We start from the raw sequence: 14,354 nt of genomic DNA, 5'->3' as shown, positions 1-14,354 counted from the left end.
ATGCCCCAACTTGCAAATTGTTGGACTCTTAATTCGTGTTCGATTTGGGGAACTGTTAATGTCCAATGAATCTTCAATCTCTACTGAAAGTTCAGTCTAAGCTTTTTTGTTTGGCCTGGTGTGTTCACGTTTGATGTTTTTCTTTGTTTTTACTAGTATAAGTGTCTTCTTTTTTGAGAAAAACATCTCAAAAGGGGTATAAAAAAAAAAAAAAAAAAAAAAAAAAAAAAAAAAAAAAAAACTCCCTGAACAGCATTGGCCTGGTGCAATACAAACTAATTGAATTTAATACAAACCATTATCAACATTCTCTAGTTTATCTTTCAACTGATTTAGAATTGCAATAGTATCATCTGAATCATTTTTAGTGGAACATGTGTGTAACTTCTTGATAAGCTCTTCAACTTCTGACTCTAGAACATAAAAAAAAAAACATACAACACTGTAAGTAAAATACACTGGATTCCAAAATTAAGGGGGTTACATATTTTTCAATCAAACTTAGTAAACTGCTAGACTTTGGGTCAGAATATTACTGTAGTTTTTGGGCCAAATTGATGTGGAGTGATGCGCAAGGTATTCACCAACAAAAGTTGGGCAGTTGGTTTGGTTTTTGGCTTAATCTTTGGAACAGGGCTGTGTAATGACTAATGATAAAATAAATAAATAAAGAGGCAATAAATAGTTCAAACTCAATTGAAGTTCTTGTTGCAAGGTGAACAATTGATCGAAATGAACTTACTGTTCAGAAAGAACAGTTCAGTTCAGGAACGAACTTTTTCAAAGAACAAGTTCCTACAGTTCGTTCGTTCGTTCGTTTGTTCTTTTCCCATCTCTATTGTGCGTAAACCCTTCTATAATTACCACAAACTTAGTATAGAATTTTTTTCAAGCTTCTAGAAGTGAAAGAAACTAGTGAGCATTTTACCCTCACTTTTATAAATATTTATCTAGAGAGAGATGCTTGGAGCTACCTTCCTGCTCAACAGCAGCAGGCTGCCAAGATGACAAAGGATACCAGAGCTGATGGTGCACAATAACAGATAAATGGGTTAATACAAGAAGAGTTGAAGATAGCAAATGAACTTAATTTTGACATAATTTTATCTCTTAGATTTCAGGTAAATAGTTTAAACTTACCAGCCATTCTATTGGTTCTCTGTCTCTGGAATAGTTTGCTTGTATTTTTTCCTCAAATTTTGTTTTCTTATCAATTTGTCATACGAGTTTTAGGTAGGGAACAGACTTTGCCATAGGTCATAACACAATTAAAAAACAATAGCCTCTCCTATCGAAGGGTTATACATTCTGCGGCCAAGTAGGTAAATAATTAAAATTAAAGAAAACGTCCTTACTTGAAAACAAATTGAATACCTACTTATGTGTATGTATAATTGACAATTCTCATGATTATCAAATACCTATTTACTCATATGAAAGAAGAAAAAATTAAAAAAATTACACCGCAAAAATTTTTCAGTTAGGTACGTTATGTACCTACTTCTCGAGATATGCGCATATTGCGAGCGAACGCGAGCGAAAGATGTGGCAAGTGGCAACAGTGCATGACTAGCGATACGTCCAAGGAGCTCCAAGTAGTGGAGGGAGGGTACCATATACCTCATGTGTTATAAAAGCGTATCCTAAAAAAATGTAAATAAACCGCCATGTTGTGCTCATAGGAGTGGCGCGGGCTACTTTCCCTGTCGCGTATAATATCTCTAGTAGCGCGGTCAAACTTTCTTGACTTGGCGAGGCGGAGCGCTACCGCGCTCCTTAATGCATACTTAGCTTACTTTCATAGCCTTATGTCTTACGCTATTATGTTCTGGGGCTTCGCTGCTGGCACTGGAGATGTTCTTCTTTTGCAGAAAAAGGCTCTGAGGGCTGTTTTAGGCCTTACTTATACAACCTCTTGTCGTCTGTCGTCCTTACTTTCGAGATCACAATATTCTTACTTTATATGCACAACTTACTCTTGATTCTTGTTTGAATATCCACAAGTCATCTGGAAAACTAAAGAAATATGAAAATGTCCATAGACATGATACAAGAAACAAGAGCAATATTGTAAAATCTCATCCCAAGTACCTCAGACATTCTTTTTCGGAAATGTTCATTAGCGTACGGTCCGTACGGCTTGTTCCAATACTTCCCATTTGACTAAACATATTCGTGCGATTCTTTTTTAATGTGGTAAGAAAAATGAGTACCTGGAAGCTCTTCGCGGAGCACCTGAAAGGTCTTCGCGGAGCACCAGTGTAGGGAGTAGATATTCTACTGTAACAGGAAGAAAGATGTCTAAAAGAGTAGAGAGTTGATATTATCCACTATGGCGAGGATGTTATAAAATCTACTTTTATAAGGTAGTGGATATGTCAACTGAAGAAAAAGTCATGCTGTCTAGATAAGTGAAAACTCTGAAAAGAAGAAGAGTTGATAAGTCTTGATAAAAGCCTTAGCAGACGTCACTGTAGCGTATTTAATATAGCAACCTACTGTAGGATACAGCATATTTAATGTAGCAACCTACTGTAGCATTTAGGATACAGTCTTACAGTGTGTACCTACTTGGAAACTACTCTTTAAATTACTATAGGTAGGTATCTACATGATGCAGAAAAAAAGCTACAACATTTTAATGGCACTAATTGGACTTGAAAGAGGTTAAAAAACTAAGACCTCAATTTGAAAACTTCGGTAAGGACTGACAAGAAACGTCGACCCTAATTGGAAGCACCATAAGCCCTCTGGAAAATTGTATTCACATAATCCGGCACTGTCCCATCCGTCAAAACGTCGTCGACGCCAGACGGTTCATGATCAACAGTCATTGGAGAAGGTCCTGAAGCAACAATCCTTGATGATGGTCCTGGATCAACCGGAAGAGAATTAATTCTTTGATGCATCCTCGTTTCGTGAATTTTGAGACCTTTGGCCGTATTGAAGGTCCTGTCACATGCATTACAGGAAAAAGTATCACTTGGCTCGAGATCAAAAAAAATTTCCTCAACACTCATTTTGAACAACACTTTTAATGTAAAATGAAGTTTTGTTTTAAAAAGACCATTTCAAACATAAAAGATCGATCCACAGAATCTAAAAAAGTAAAAATTTAGGGTTGAAATTTGATCTTAAAATTAAATTTTATTAATTTTTCGAATTTCTTAGGAGGAGCAAAATTTTTCGTGTTGCTCTCCGTTTGTTTGTGTGAGTCAGTCATATCTTGTAACCAACTTATGAGCCACTTTTAACCGGCCCATGAAACTTAGAACACTTATGCATCTTGGGATATTCTATTAAAAACTTTTGACGTACATATTTGTTTTACAAGACTAGAGTGTGAGTCCAGTAACGTACCTATGATTGAGAGTTCTTCCTGAATTGTATGAGGTGGAGGAATAAACGGAATAATGGTGACTATCACGCTGGTTAGAGCATACATAGGGATCAGTAATGTCAGGAATGAGTGAACACAGCTTGTATTCCGGCTGATCTGGTGATAACTGAAGAAGAAACAATTAAAAATAGACCGGAAAAGTCTGACATCATGAGGTACATATTATGAGGTTAGGGCAGTTTACATTTTTTTACATGTATTTTCCTCATGAGAATTTTTTCGTGAGCTAAAGAAGCTCATTTATCATATTACCTATTCCAGTTATTTTTTCTATGATGAATTTTTGGACTTTTGTCGAAAACGAAGTCGAAATCAGCAAAAAGGCTCAGAGAAATACTGTTGGAAATTTATGAGATATACCTACTCTGGGAGCCGTTGCGTTGTAGGACGAAAACTCGCTTTAAAAATAAGTAGGATGAAAACTCGCTATAAAAAATCTCCCAAAAATTGGGCATCATTTTTCGAGATTGTAACTTACATCAACATTTTCTGTGCTAGTTGTACTAGATTTACGTCGCCTGGTCAGAGATTTATTTACATACTGAGATGATTCAGCAAAACAAAGAGGTTTGGAGTCTTCAGCATCTAACAGCAGGGGGGTCCTATGATGCCTGGTAGGTCCGTGATAAGTATTATGCAAATGAACAGGCACTGAAATCAAACATGTGTTACTACTCAACTGTTATCATAAGCCTTCCCGTTATTCTTCTTATTTCCTTTCATTCGTGTGCTTTCCGAAGAAAATTATTTATTATTATTATTAGGTATTACTATTTTCCGGTTAGTTTATGTTAAGCAACACCGCGAGGCCAGTGTGTGTGTGTGATGGCGAAGCACGGGTACAACAGTTTGTAATAAATAATTACTACTAGGACTCCGACTCCTACCACCACCACTACTACTAGTAATAATAATACTCTTATAATTACCATGACGAGATGAGAATTCACATTCAGGGTCTAAGTAAGAAGCATTATCTTCTCCTCCGTTAGTGAAAACAATTTCTTTGGTACTGGAACAAGACAGAAGTGAACTTATTGGCAGCATCAATAAAATTTATTACTAGAGGGTCAGTGAACTGTTCTATAATTACATATCGCTCATTTGCGAAAAAAAAAGAGCGCTATCTACGAATTTCCAACTTTTCAGGAGAGCGATTTTTCTGTTTTTTAATGTCTGAAATTGGAATAACTCGTCCTCACACTCAATCAATCTCAACTTCTTCCTCGAACCTCTCATTCTCATTGAAATCGCCCTCACCACCGATATTTCAACTTTCACTTTCAGCCATCCCAATACCCATGAATACGACTTCGCCCACTTTTCACCTCATCTTCTTGCAGTATGTTACTATGTTTCAAAAAACTGCCATACTCCACTCCTAACGCACCATCACATGAAATTACAAGCGGGGTAAATGATGCTCGCAGATCTTCAGCGGCTTTATCATATTTTATGTGTTTCTCTCGTGAATGAGTTTGAGCAATACTTGTCCAGGGGCGGGTTCCATAAGAGGAGGCGTCAGCATTAACAATGCGAACATAAAAGAACGCTCTCCTTGCTGGGTTCCCAAACCCCTGTTTGCATGAGGTCTCCGATTAGTGCAGGATTGTTTGGTGACGCTTCCTGCATGACAGGTTCAATAGTAGCAGGACCCCATGCCAATTGAGCCCATTCTTTACAATCGTCTCTGTGTTGATCATGCCCTTGTTTGACAAGACCACCTTTTAATCGATTAATTTTTTTTTTTTTTTTTTTTTTTTTTTTTTTTTTTTTTTTGTTCAGAATTTCTAATTTTTGATTTCACCATCAGATTCCGCTCGTTCTCACCTTTCCAGTGATACCCATAACTCAAAAAACACGTTATCGACAGTTATGCCCCTTTTTTTGGTTGGTTTTTCCTAAACTTTTGCAGTGGAAACATCAAAATTTTTGCTCCGCATTTAAATATATTTTTCTCCGGATTTACTGAGTGCATTGTGATAATTTTTATACCAAATTAAAGATGAACGATTTCTCTATATTATAGACGTTTTATTTTTGCGTATTTTGTAGTGCGTTGCATATAAACCATACGTAAAGTTTTTTCACCTCTACAGTGTAAAATTTAACTTGTTTACTGGTTGCTAGGTCGGTTCGTTGGTTGCTACGAGATTTTTCTGAAATTAACTCTTTGGTGTGTACAGACACGAAGATGCTATCGATGGAAGATATGCGTAAAGTTATGAGGGAAGGAATGAGTGCCATGAGAGGTGCAATGAGTACATCTATGAAGGATGAAATGAATACGATGAAAACTGCAATGAATGAGCTTCAAAAGAGTTTGGCGAACAAATTGAAATCGTTGCTAGAAACGGAAAATGAAAAGTTGAAGACCCTGGTTGTAGAACAAGGTACGAGAATCAAGAAGTTGGAAGCGGACAATGATCTGTTGAACAAAATGATGAATGCTCATGAACAGTATTCTCGGAGGTCGAATGTGCAAATCAACAATATCCCTTCAGTCCAAGGAGAAAGCATTGAGGCCATTGTATGTGAGTACCTACAAAGGGAACAGAGGAACCTATCATTGTGAAATTCACCAATAGACAAGTCCGGAATAAGTTCATTATTGAGGCAAGGAAAGCAAAGCTTCAATGTAATCAATTGGACTCCACTAAAAATCTTCTATTCTCGGCGGGATCTCAATCCAAGATCTTTGTAAGTGATCACCTCACACCAGCCAATGCTAAGATATTTTATGAAGCGCGGAAAATTGTGAAGGGAAAGAAGGCCAAGTCTACCTGGACGAGAGTCACACCAGCCAATGCTAAGATATTTTATGAAGCGCGGAAAATTGTGAAGGGAAAGAAGGCCAAGTCTACCTGGACGAGAGATGGGAATGGGGAAATATTCATCAAGAAGACGGATCTGTCGGAAGCTGTTGAGATTGGACTAATGAGTGACCTTAAGACCTTTCTGGTATCTTACAGCCAGGTCCCCACCCTCCCATCAGAATAACTGTTCTCTTCACTACCTTATTTGTTCTTTGTTTTTGTTTTTTATTCTTTCTTGTTTTGTTTATTTTTTCAACATTCTCTTCTATTTATGTTACAGGATCTCTTCAAACCTTTTCTCCCTTTTTTATTTGTGTTTCTCCAATTCTTTTTACTTTCCTTATCCTATAGGAAGTAATCTAATCGGGTCAAATTTTCGATGGTCAGATTTTAGTGCCAAAACACGTTTTGAGGTCCCTAGAGCCTAAATCCAAAGTTTCAGCCATTGGTCCGTGTGTGTGTCTATGTGTCTGTCTGTAAACAAAATATCTCGAGAACGGTAAGAGCTAGAGACTTGGTATGTATCTTTCAAATGTGACAAGGATGCGACACGAAACTTTTGGTTAAGACGGTGCAACGCTTGGCGACATTTTACCGCTTTTTGGCGGTTTTCGGTGTAATTTAACAATATCTCGGGAACGGTATAAGCTAAAGAGTTGAAATTTGGTATGTAGTTTACAAATGTGACAAGGATGCAACATGCAACCCAAAACGTTTGGTTAAAATATGTGCTGCGGTTGGCGGTATTTTGACCGCTTTTCGGCGGGTTTCTGACCGACTTTTGGACGGGTTTCGACCGCTTTTTGGCGGTTTTAAGCTATACTGACTAAACAGTTAGAAATATTGTAAATGTTACAACAGAACACCCAAATAAGCACCATTCAATAGGATAAGGAAAGTCGTGTGATGTTCACACCAGATTTTTTTACGTTTATTTTTTATTTTCACAGCAACCTCATTTAATAATCTTCCTTACTTTTTTTCTGTTTCTACTGTAAATTTGAATAATTATTTATGGAAGTATTAGATACCATCGTAACTAGATGCGATACCTACATACAATAAATCAATGCCGAAAGGAAGATTAAATTTTAAAATACAGGACAAGGAGAATTAAATAATATATAGCTCATAGATTAATAAGGGGAAGTAATATGAATCTATACAAATTTAATAAATAATAAAACTGCAAATTTATTATTTTTATAGGTCCGTGTGTGTGTCTGTCTGTCTGTAAACAAAATATCTCGAGAACGGTAAGAGTTAGAGACTTGAAATTTGGTATGCAGCTGTAAAATGTGACAAGGATGCCACACGAAATTTGGTTAAGATCGGTGCAACGCTTGGCGGCATTTCGGCCGCTTTTTGGCGGTTTTCGGTGTAATTTAACAATATCTCGGGAACGGTATAAGCTAAAGACTTGAAATTTGGTATGTAGTTCACAATTGTGACAAGGATGCAACACAAAACGTTTGGTTAAAATAGGTGCTGCGGTTGGTTTCGACCGCTTTTTGGCGGTTTTCAGCTATACTGACTAAACGGTTAGAGATATTGTAAATGTTACAACAGAACACCCAAATAAGCACCATTCAATATATCTGGTGTGATGTTCACACCAGATTTTTCTTTTTAATTGTTTGCTAACTTCACTTTATTAGCGTTGTATTGGAATGAGAGCAAAAACAAAATGGTTTTCTCTTTTTAAACTTTAACTAGTTTTTTGGGGAAAAATTTTATTTTTTTTTTAAAAAAAGGGGGTTTTTTTTTTTTTTTTTTTTTTTTTTTTTTTTTTTGACGCTTTAAAAGTCCTTGAATTTTAGAAAATTCACAGAAGGGTTTCAAATAACGATTTTATTGACAAAGATCCAAAGACAGATAATGCGTTTTTGTAAAAACAAAATTTGCATTTTACCGTATTAACTGTTGATGGATCTTTTCAAAAATTCGAATTTCCCGCCAACTTTACACGCAAAAAGGCCGACGATGGCCTACGATGGCCCTGTTCATAACCACGGCCTCAAGGTTAATCGTAGTTCAGTTATCCTAGTTCAGTTTGAACTGGTCGTTGTTATTCCAGGGACAAATTCAAAATAAAAGTTTAAGTAATTTAATATTTAAAATAAAGCAAAATAAAAGAATTTAAAATTATTGGTCAGAAAATTAAATAATTAATAAAACAATTCAATACAATAAAGTTAAATAAAACTAAAACGAGACACAGGACAACATTCGCAACACTAAATTGAGTGCTCGCTTCGATGTTCTGAAACCCGTCCACACTTGGGTAACACGTCTGTATCAAACATCAAAGAAGATCACCAGAAAACCGACAACATCATGGATCCGAGGCGAGCGTTCGGCGAGCATTCACTTGAGTGCTTCTATCCCGTCCATACTAGTCAATTTTGATACATGTAAGGCGCTCGGGTTAACATGTTCACGTTACATTACGTATGTGTGGACCCGGCATAAGAGGTATGGTGAAACAAAGATTTGCTTTGTTTTGAACATGTTTGTCAAATTTTAAAATTAGATAAACCGTTTGAAACTTAGGGTGAAAGAAACAAACAAAAAATAGCTCGTGTAATTGGGGGACAGCTTTATTCAAGCAATACTCACCTATGACTTTGGTATTGGGAGTTGATATCGAACCCTGCACCAACCCCAGCTAGTAATGAAGCTATTCTGTACAGAACTACTTCTACCATAGACATCTTGTTAGGGAGTTTCAAGGCACTGTTGACACTATCATTGGCAGATAACATTTTATACTCTGAAAAAGAACACAAAGAACCGGTTTTGATAAAAGTAAAGATACTATTTATTAATTATGTATTTTAAATTAATTGACCAAACGATAGTGACGTCACTCGAGAGTTTTGGATGTTTGAATATTTGACCCGCTATAACTCGCGATCGCCTGGTCCGATTTTGATGAAATTTGGTACATGAGTTTATAAAATCAAGGCACGTCGATCCTTGTTATTTGGAGTCCCAGAACTGAGCGGGGCCGATTGTAAATAAAACCTGCTCCCTACCCCTTTAATTACGTACGACGTAGAGGTACTTCTTTTCTATTTCGATACATGTGAATTGCATTCATACATACAGTCTACAGTTCACAGAATTACTAATAATAATGAAGTTATTTTGGATTTTTGGATGGTATAAAGTTATTTTAGTTTGAATGCATAAAAATTAGAAACATTAAATTTCTTTCTCCAAATAAATTATATTATTGAAACCAATCAATCGCCTAGCTCAATGTTCGAATGTTTTCTGGTTTGAACAAACAATAATTTATTTCTTTTTCAGTCATTGTGAATTGATGAATATAAATGAAAAAAGGTACTTACTCACCTCAGCATTGTGAAATAAAATATTAGGAAGTTCCATCACCATGTTATCATGTTAAAAAAAGATATAGGTAACGTATATCAAGTTGGCTAAGAGCCGGAAGCCCCTACATGTGTTATGTTACGAACTGCTGAGTAGGGGCAAAATACATGCAAGGATAACCAACTACATTAACAAAAACTTTTGCAGGGTGTTTATAAAGTATTTCTCAGGGGTGGGTTTCCATAATTTTTTGGGGGATCAATTTTTACATTCTTTAAGGAAAGTAATGTAATCAGCTGAAATTTTTGATAGACAATTTTTAGTGCCAAAATACGTTTCGAGGTCCCTAGAGCCTAAATCAAATTTTCAGCCATTGGCAAACAACCACTCACCCACGAATCTTCAGAAACCCCTCCCTTGGAAAATATTTTATAAATACTCTATACAGGGTGTTTCAAGTTGCTATGTCCAAAGCAAAAAGGGTTGTAGAACATGGAAAACCGAACATTTTATTTTTCCCTTGGGAATTTTTTCAAAATAATAAAATGATTTGTAAAGAAGATTGAAATAAAATTTCTATTGAAACATAAATAAAAAAAAAAAATCAATTCTAGAAAAACGGAGCATTTTCAATGAAATTATGGCTCATATCTTTGATTTAAAAAGAAGTATAAAATACCCAAAAAATAAACGGGGGAAAAATGTTCGTTTTTCATGTTCTAAAACCCATTTTGTTTTGAAAATACGGTGTTGCTCAAATATGTGCCAAACCGAAATGCGCGAATAATAGAAGTCGAGTGCTACAAATACATAGTTCCCCGACCACTTTTTGAAATCCCCAGAGTAAGAGAGATATCCACCATTATATATTTTTATTTTCCAGTACCCCGACCTTGCTCCAAACTTTTGACCCGGGAAACTTTGTAGGGGAAAATGCCAATTAATTCAAAACCAATAAATCATTCAAATCCCAAAGGACGAAAATCCCGAAATTGTTATTTCGTTTTCTAAAACTGCCTCTATTCTGCTTTGAATGAATAAAATTTTCTACTTAAAATAAATAAAAATATATCTATGATAGAGATATGAGTAAAATGCGTGCAGGACAAGACAACATGACATTCGGACAGTAATTCTATTAAATAAAAATTATACCTATTTGATTAGGGGCTAGTGCTCCAAACGAGCCTTTAGGTAAGGAGATACTTTTTAAAGGCATAATTTGTTACTTGTTAAAGGCATAATTTGACTAAAATAATAATAAGTAGCCTAGTGCTGGGTTAAAGTCAAGGGGACCTGTATACCAGATTATTACTCGTAGGTATTTTGTTCAGATTAATTTCAAGAGTCAATTTAACGAAAGACCAGGTTGGGAGATCATCTGTCGAAAAACTAGGTTGAAAGACCATAGCGTGTGTACCGATCTTAACGATAAACCCAAGGCCAGCCACTCACTATCAGGTAGAGCTGACAGGTATGGCTAAATAGGTCCCCCTGTCAGGTCTACCTAATACCTGATGGAGCACACATACCATCAGGACCTCATGCACACCCCGCGAAGCCCCGGGAGCGCGCAGCGCGACCGTAAACAAGGGAGCGCGAAGCGCGACCTCATGAATAACCTCGCGAAGCCCCCGGGAGCGCGCAGCGCGACCGTAAATAAGGGAGCGCGAAGCGCGTCTTATATTATAAGATCCATTCACTCATTCACATTTCAGATCCATTCACTCATTCACATTTCAGATCTATTCACTCATTCACATTTCATATTCACACACTGATCGCTCTATCTCGAGAACCACAACACCTTTGCGAAAACAAGGGAGCGCGAAGCGCGACCCCCTGCACAACCCCGCGAAGCCCCCGGGAGCGCGCAGCGCGACCGTAAACAAGGGATCGCGAAGCGCGACCCCCTGCACAACCCCGCGAAGCCCCAGAGGAGCGCGAAGCGCGACCACATGCACAACCCCGCGAAGCCCCGGGAGCGCGCAGCGCGACCGTAAACGAGGGAGCGCGACTCGCGACCTCATGAATAACCTCGCGAAGCCCCCGGGAGCGCGCAGCGCGACCGTAAATAAGGGAGCGCGAAGCGCGTCTTATATTATAAGATCCATTCACTCATTCACATTTCAGATCCATTCACTCATTCACATTTCAGATCTATTCACTCATTCACATTTCATATTCACACACTGATCGCTCTATCTCGAGAACCACAACACCTTTGCGAAAATCTAAACCGATCTTGAGATATGATCAATTTTTGATCGCTAAAATCTCCATAAGAAATACACAGAGTGCAGAGACTGCGGGAGAGAAAACTTTTCCTCTCTCGCTCTCGACTAATATTTGAGTTTCGTTTATGTTTTTAGTTTGATGATAGTTGTAGGTAGGTACATATTATGATCCATGTACTTGTACCTACTAGATAGCTACATACATTTATATCGCGCGCAGCGCGACCGTAAACAAGGGAGCGCGAAGCGCGACCCCATGCACAACCCCGCGAAACCCCGGGAGCGCGCAGCGCGACCGTAAAGGAGGGAGCGCGAAGCGCGACCCCATGCACAACCCCGCGAAGCCCCCGGGAGCGCGCGAGCGCGCAGCGCGACCGTAAAGGAGGGAGCGCGAAGCGCGACCCCATGCACAACCCCGCGAAGCCCCCGGGAGCGCGCAGCGCGACCCCATGCACAACCCCGCGAAGCCCCGGGAGCGCGCAGCGCGACCGTATACGCAACTCCGCGTAGCGAACACGCGAAGCCCCCGGGGGGTGGAGAGGGGCGGAGCCCCCCTCCCGAGCACGAAGTGCGAGTTTTGGGCATACCATTCAACCTTGGTAAGCATGTTTTTCCTACCATACCATTCATTTTTTTTTTTTTTTTTAGGATATGTACATGTGTTCAATTAAAATGTGGATCGAATCCTTTAAAATAGTTTTAGATATTTGTGTTGAGATTGAACTTTCTGAAGAAATCATACAAGTGTCTTCCAATGCTTCCTTTACTTCCGAACCATAGTCTAACCACTTCACTAATGTAGCGGATTGAGTTGGAGGTGTAGAGGTAAATTTCTGGTGTGGTTGGTTATTACGTAAGTTGAAGTTATGGGTACCTACAGTGCATTCATAAAGTCCCCCCCCCCCCAACCTTAATTTTTGAACGGATGAATTTAGAAACCTGAAATTTTGTATATGGGCCTATATTTACCTCTAGTTTCTTATAGGCCATGTAAAAGTTCACGGCCTTTTCAGGGTGGGCCCCAGGGGGCCCAACTTTAAAATCTTAAATGAGAATCCCCTACTTTTGATAGACCATATTAAAGGCCTTGAAGAACGTAGTACTTTGGTACAAGTTTGAGCTCGATCCAAAAACCAGGGCTGGAGTTATGGCCTATTCAAATTTTCATTTTTCCATGTTCTTCCCCCAATAGGGGAAGCACCAAAAATGGGAAATTCATATCGATTGGTGATTTGTGCTTCAGTTCCAAATATGATGCTTGCTCAGTTGCGCTCAGGATGGTGCCGACGACTGCGCAACTACCAACGCTGAATAGACCCGACCTATGCCCAGACTGCAGGAGTGTGGCACAGGATGTACCACATCTGTTTAATTGCCCGGCACACCCCACATCATTATGGACCCTCCCTGTCACCTTCCTGCACCTGGGAGATGAGTGACTGAAAGTCGTCAGTGCCGTTAACAACAACTTGTAAAGCAACTCACGTTTAAATGCTTGAAGTCGTGGAATGCTAGGTGATCCAGGGGGACTGGTTGCTTTACGCGATTTTCTCTCAGTAGGTTGAACTGTGAGTGTATGACGGAAATCTGAAAACAATATGGGCACTTGAGAAAAATAAAAAATACGTAGGTATACAGGGTGTCCCAGAATTTATGCTTAAATTGTTTTTCTCGAAGCCTGTTTGAAATTTCAAAAAAAAACGTAACTTTTTGATTTTTAATGCGGATATCTTAAATATATACAGCCCCTTGTGTAACTGACTGACTGACTGACTGACTGACTGGCTCACTCACTCACTCACTCACTTCTAGATGTGCTAGGGAGATGCGGTTTTCACCATTGGATTCCTTAATTTTTGTGCATACTGGGAAACTCCCGAAATTCCAAACCGTTCCCGAGATATTGACGTTTTTTAGTCCCCCCCATAAGAAATACACGGGGAACAAGTTTTGAGGCCAGCAAAACTTTTCCTACGTTTAATATTTTGCTCTCGCTTTTAGTTTTCAGTTTTTAAAAGAGAGAATAGAGAGGACAAAAAAAAAGGATTTTAATTAAATCAATGAGCTTTGACAGTATGCGTTTAATTGGATGACTACGTTTCTGTTAAACAAATATTTCTCACAGCACTTACTAAATTTAGGTTTGTGTTCCTGAGGGTATGCTAAAGGACAAAAAGAAAATCATTAGTATCTTTGGCATATCACACATAGATCTATTGCTCGATTCCCTAATGTATTAATTTCTTTTGATAAAATACTGGTATAAATTATACCTATTTGATTAAAATTAAATTCAAATATTATTTAAATAATAATAATAATTACCGTCTGATGAATTTAATACTTATATTTGAGAATAAATTGAAAAACGTACAGTCAAAGCTCAAGTTTGTTAGAATTTTTTTAATCTAACATTTTTTTACATACACTGGGTAACAAAATTAGCGGAACGCTCCTATTTTTCCTATGTGCTGTTTGAGAAAAGCTAATTAATAATGGTTTCACAAAAAAAAAAAAAAAAAAAAAAAAAAAAAAAAAAAAAAAAAAGTTTTGAAAAAACAA

The 14,354-nt window shown here is 38.0% G+C and overlaps 1 protein-coding gene and 1 long non-coding RNA gene across 2 annotated transcripts in view; both read right to left on the bottom strand.

Moving 5' to 3' along the window:
• Positions 1-321: 321 nt before the first annotated feature.
• On the bottom strand, positions 322-1,464 carry LOC113466614. The gene is made up of 2 exons (XR_003390960.1): positions 1,141-1,464; positions 322-413 (listed from the first exon to the last, which is right to left on the bottom strand). It is a non-coding gene; the product is annotated as an uncharacterized LOC113466614 (long non-coding RNA).
• Positions 1,465-3,288: 1,824 nt separating this feature from the next.
• LOC103507272 (mitogen-activated protein kinase kinase kinase 10) overlaps positions 3,289-14,354 on the bottom strand; it is a 21,521-nt gene continuing 10,455 nt past the window's right edge. Inside the window, exons 6-10 of the mRNA XM_026822176.1 lie at positions 12,997-13,379; positions 8,836-8,987; positions 4,330-4,412; positions 3,879-4,051; positions 3,289-3,506 (exon numbers count right to left, since the gene is read on the bottom strand). Of these exons, the coding sequence (XP_026677977.1) occupies positions 3,336-3,506; positions 3,879-4,051; positions 4,330-4,412; positions 8,836-8,987; positions 12,997-13,379 (962 nt within the window). The 3' untranslated portion in view covers positions 3,289-3,335. The remainder of the gene's footprint in view (positions 3,507-3,878; positions 4,052-4,329; positions 4,413-8,835; positions 8,988-12,996; positions 13,380-14,354) is intronic.

This window comes from Diaphorina citri, unplaced genomic scaffold, assembly GCF_000475195.1.
Source record: "Diaphorina citri unplaced genomic scaffold, Diaci psyllid genome assembly version 1.1 scaffold302, whole genome shotgun sequence".
Lineage (NCBI taxonomy): Eukaryota > Metazoa > Arthropoda > Insecta > Hemiptera > Psyllidae > Diaphorina > Diaphorina citri.
The sequence above is the reverse complement of the archived record's forward strand: the minus strand, read 5'-3'. Positions and strand labels throughout refer to the sequence as shown.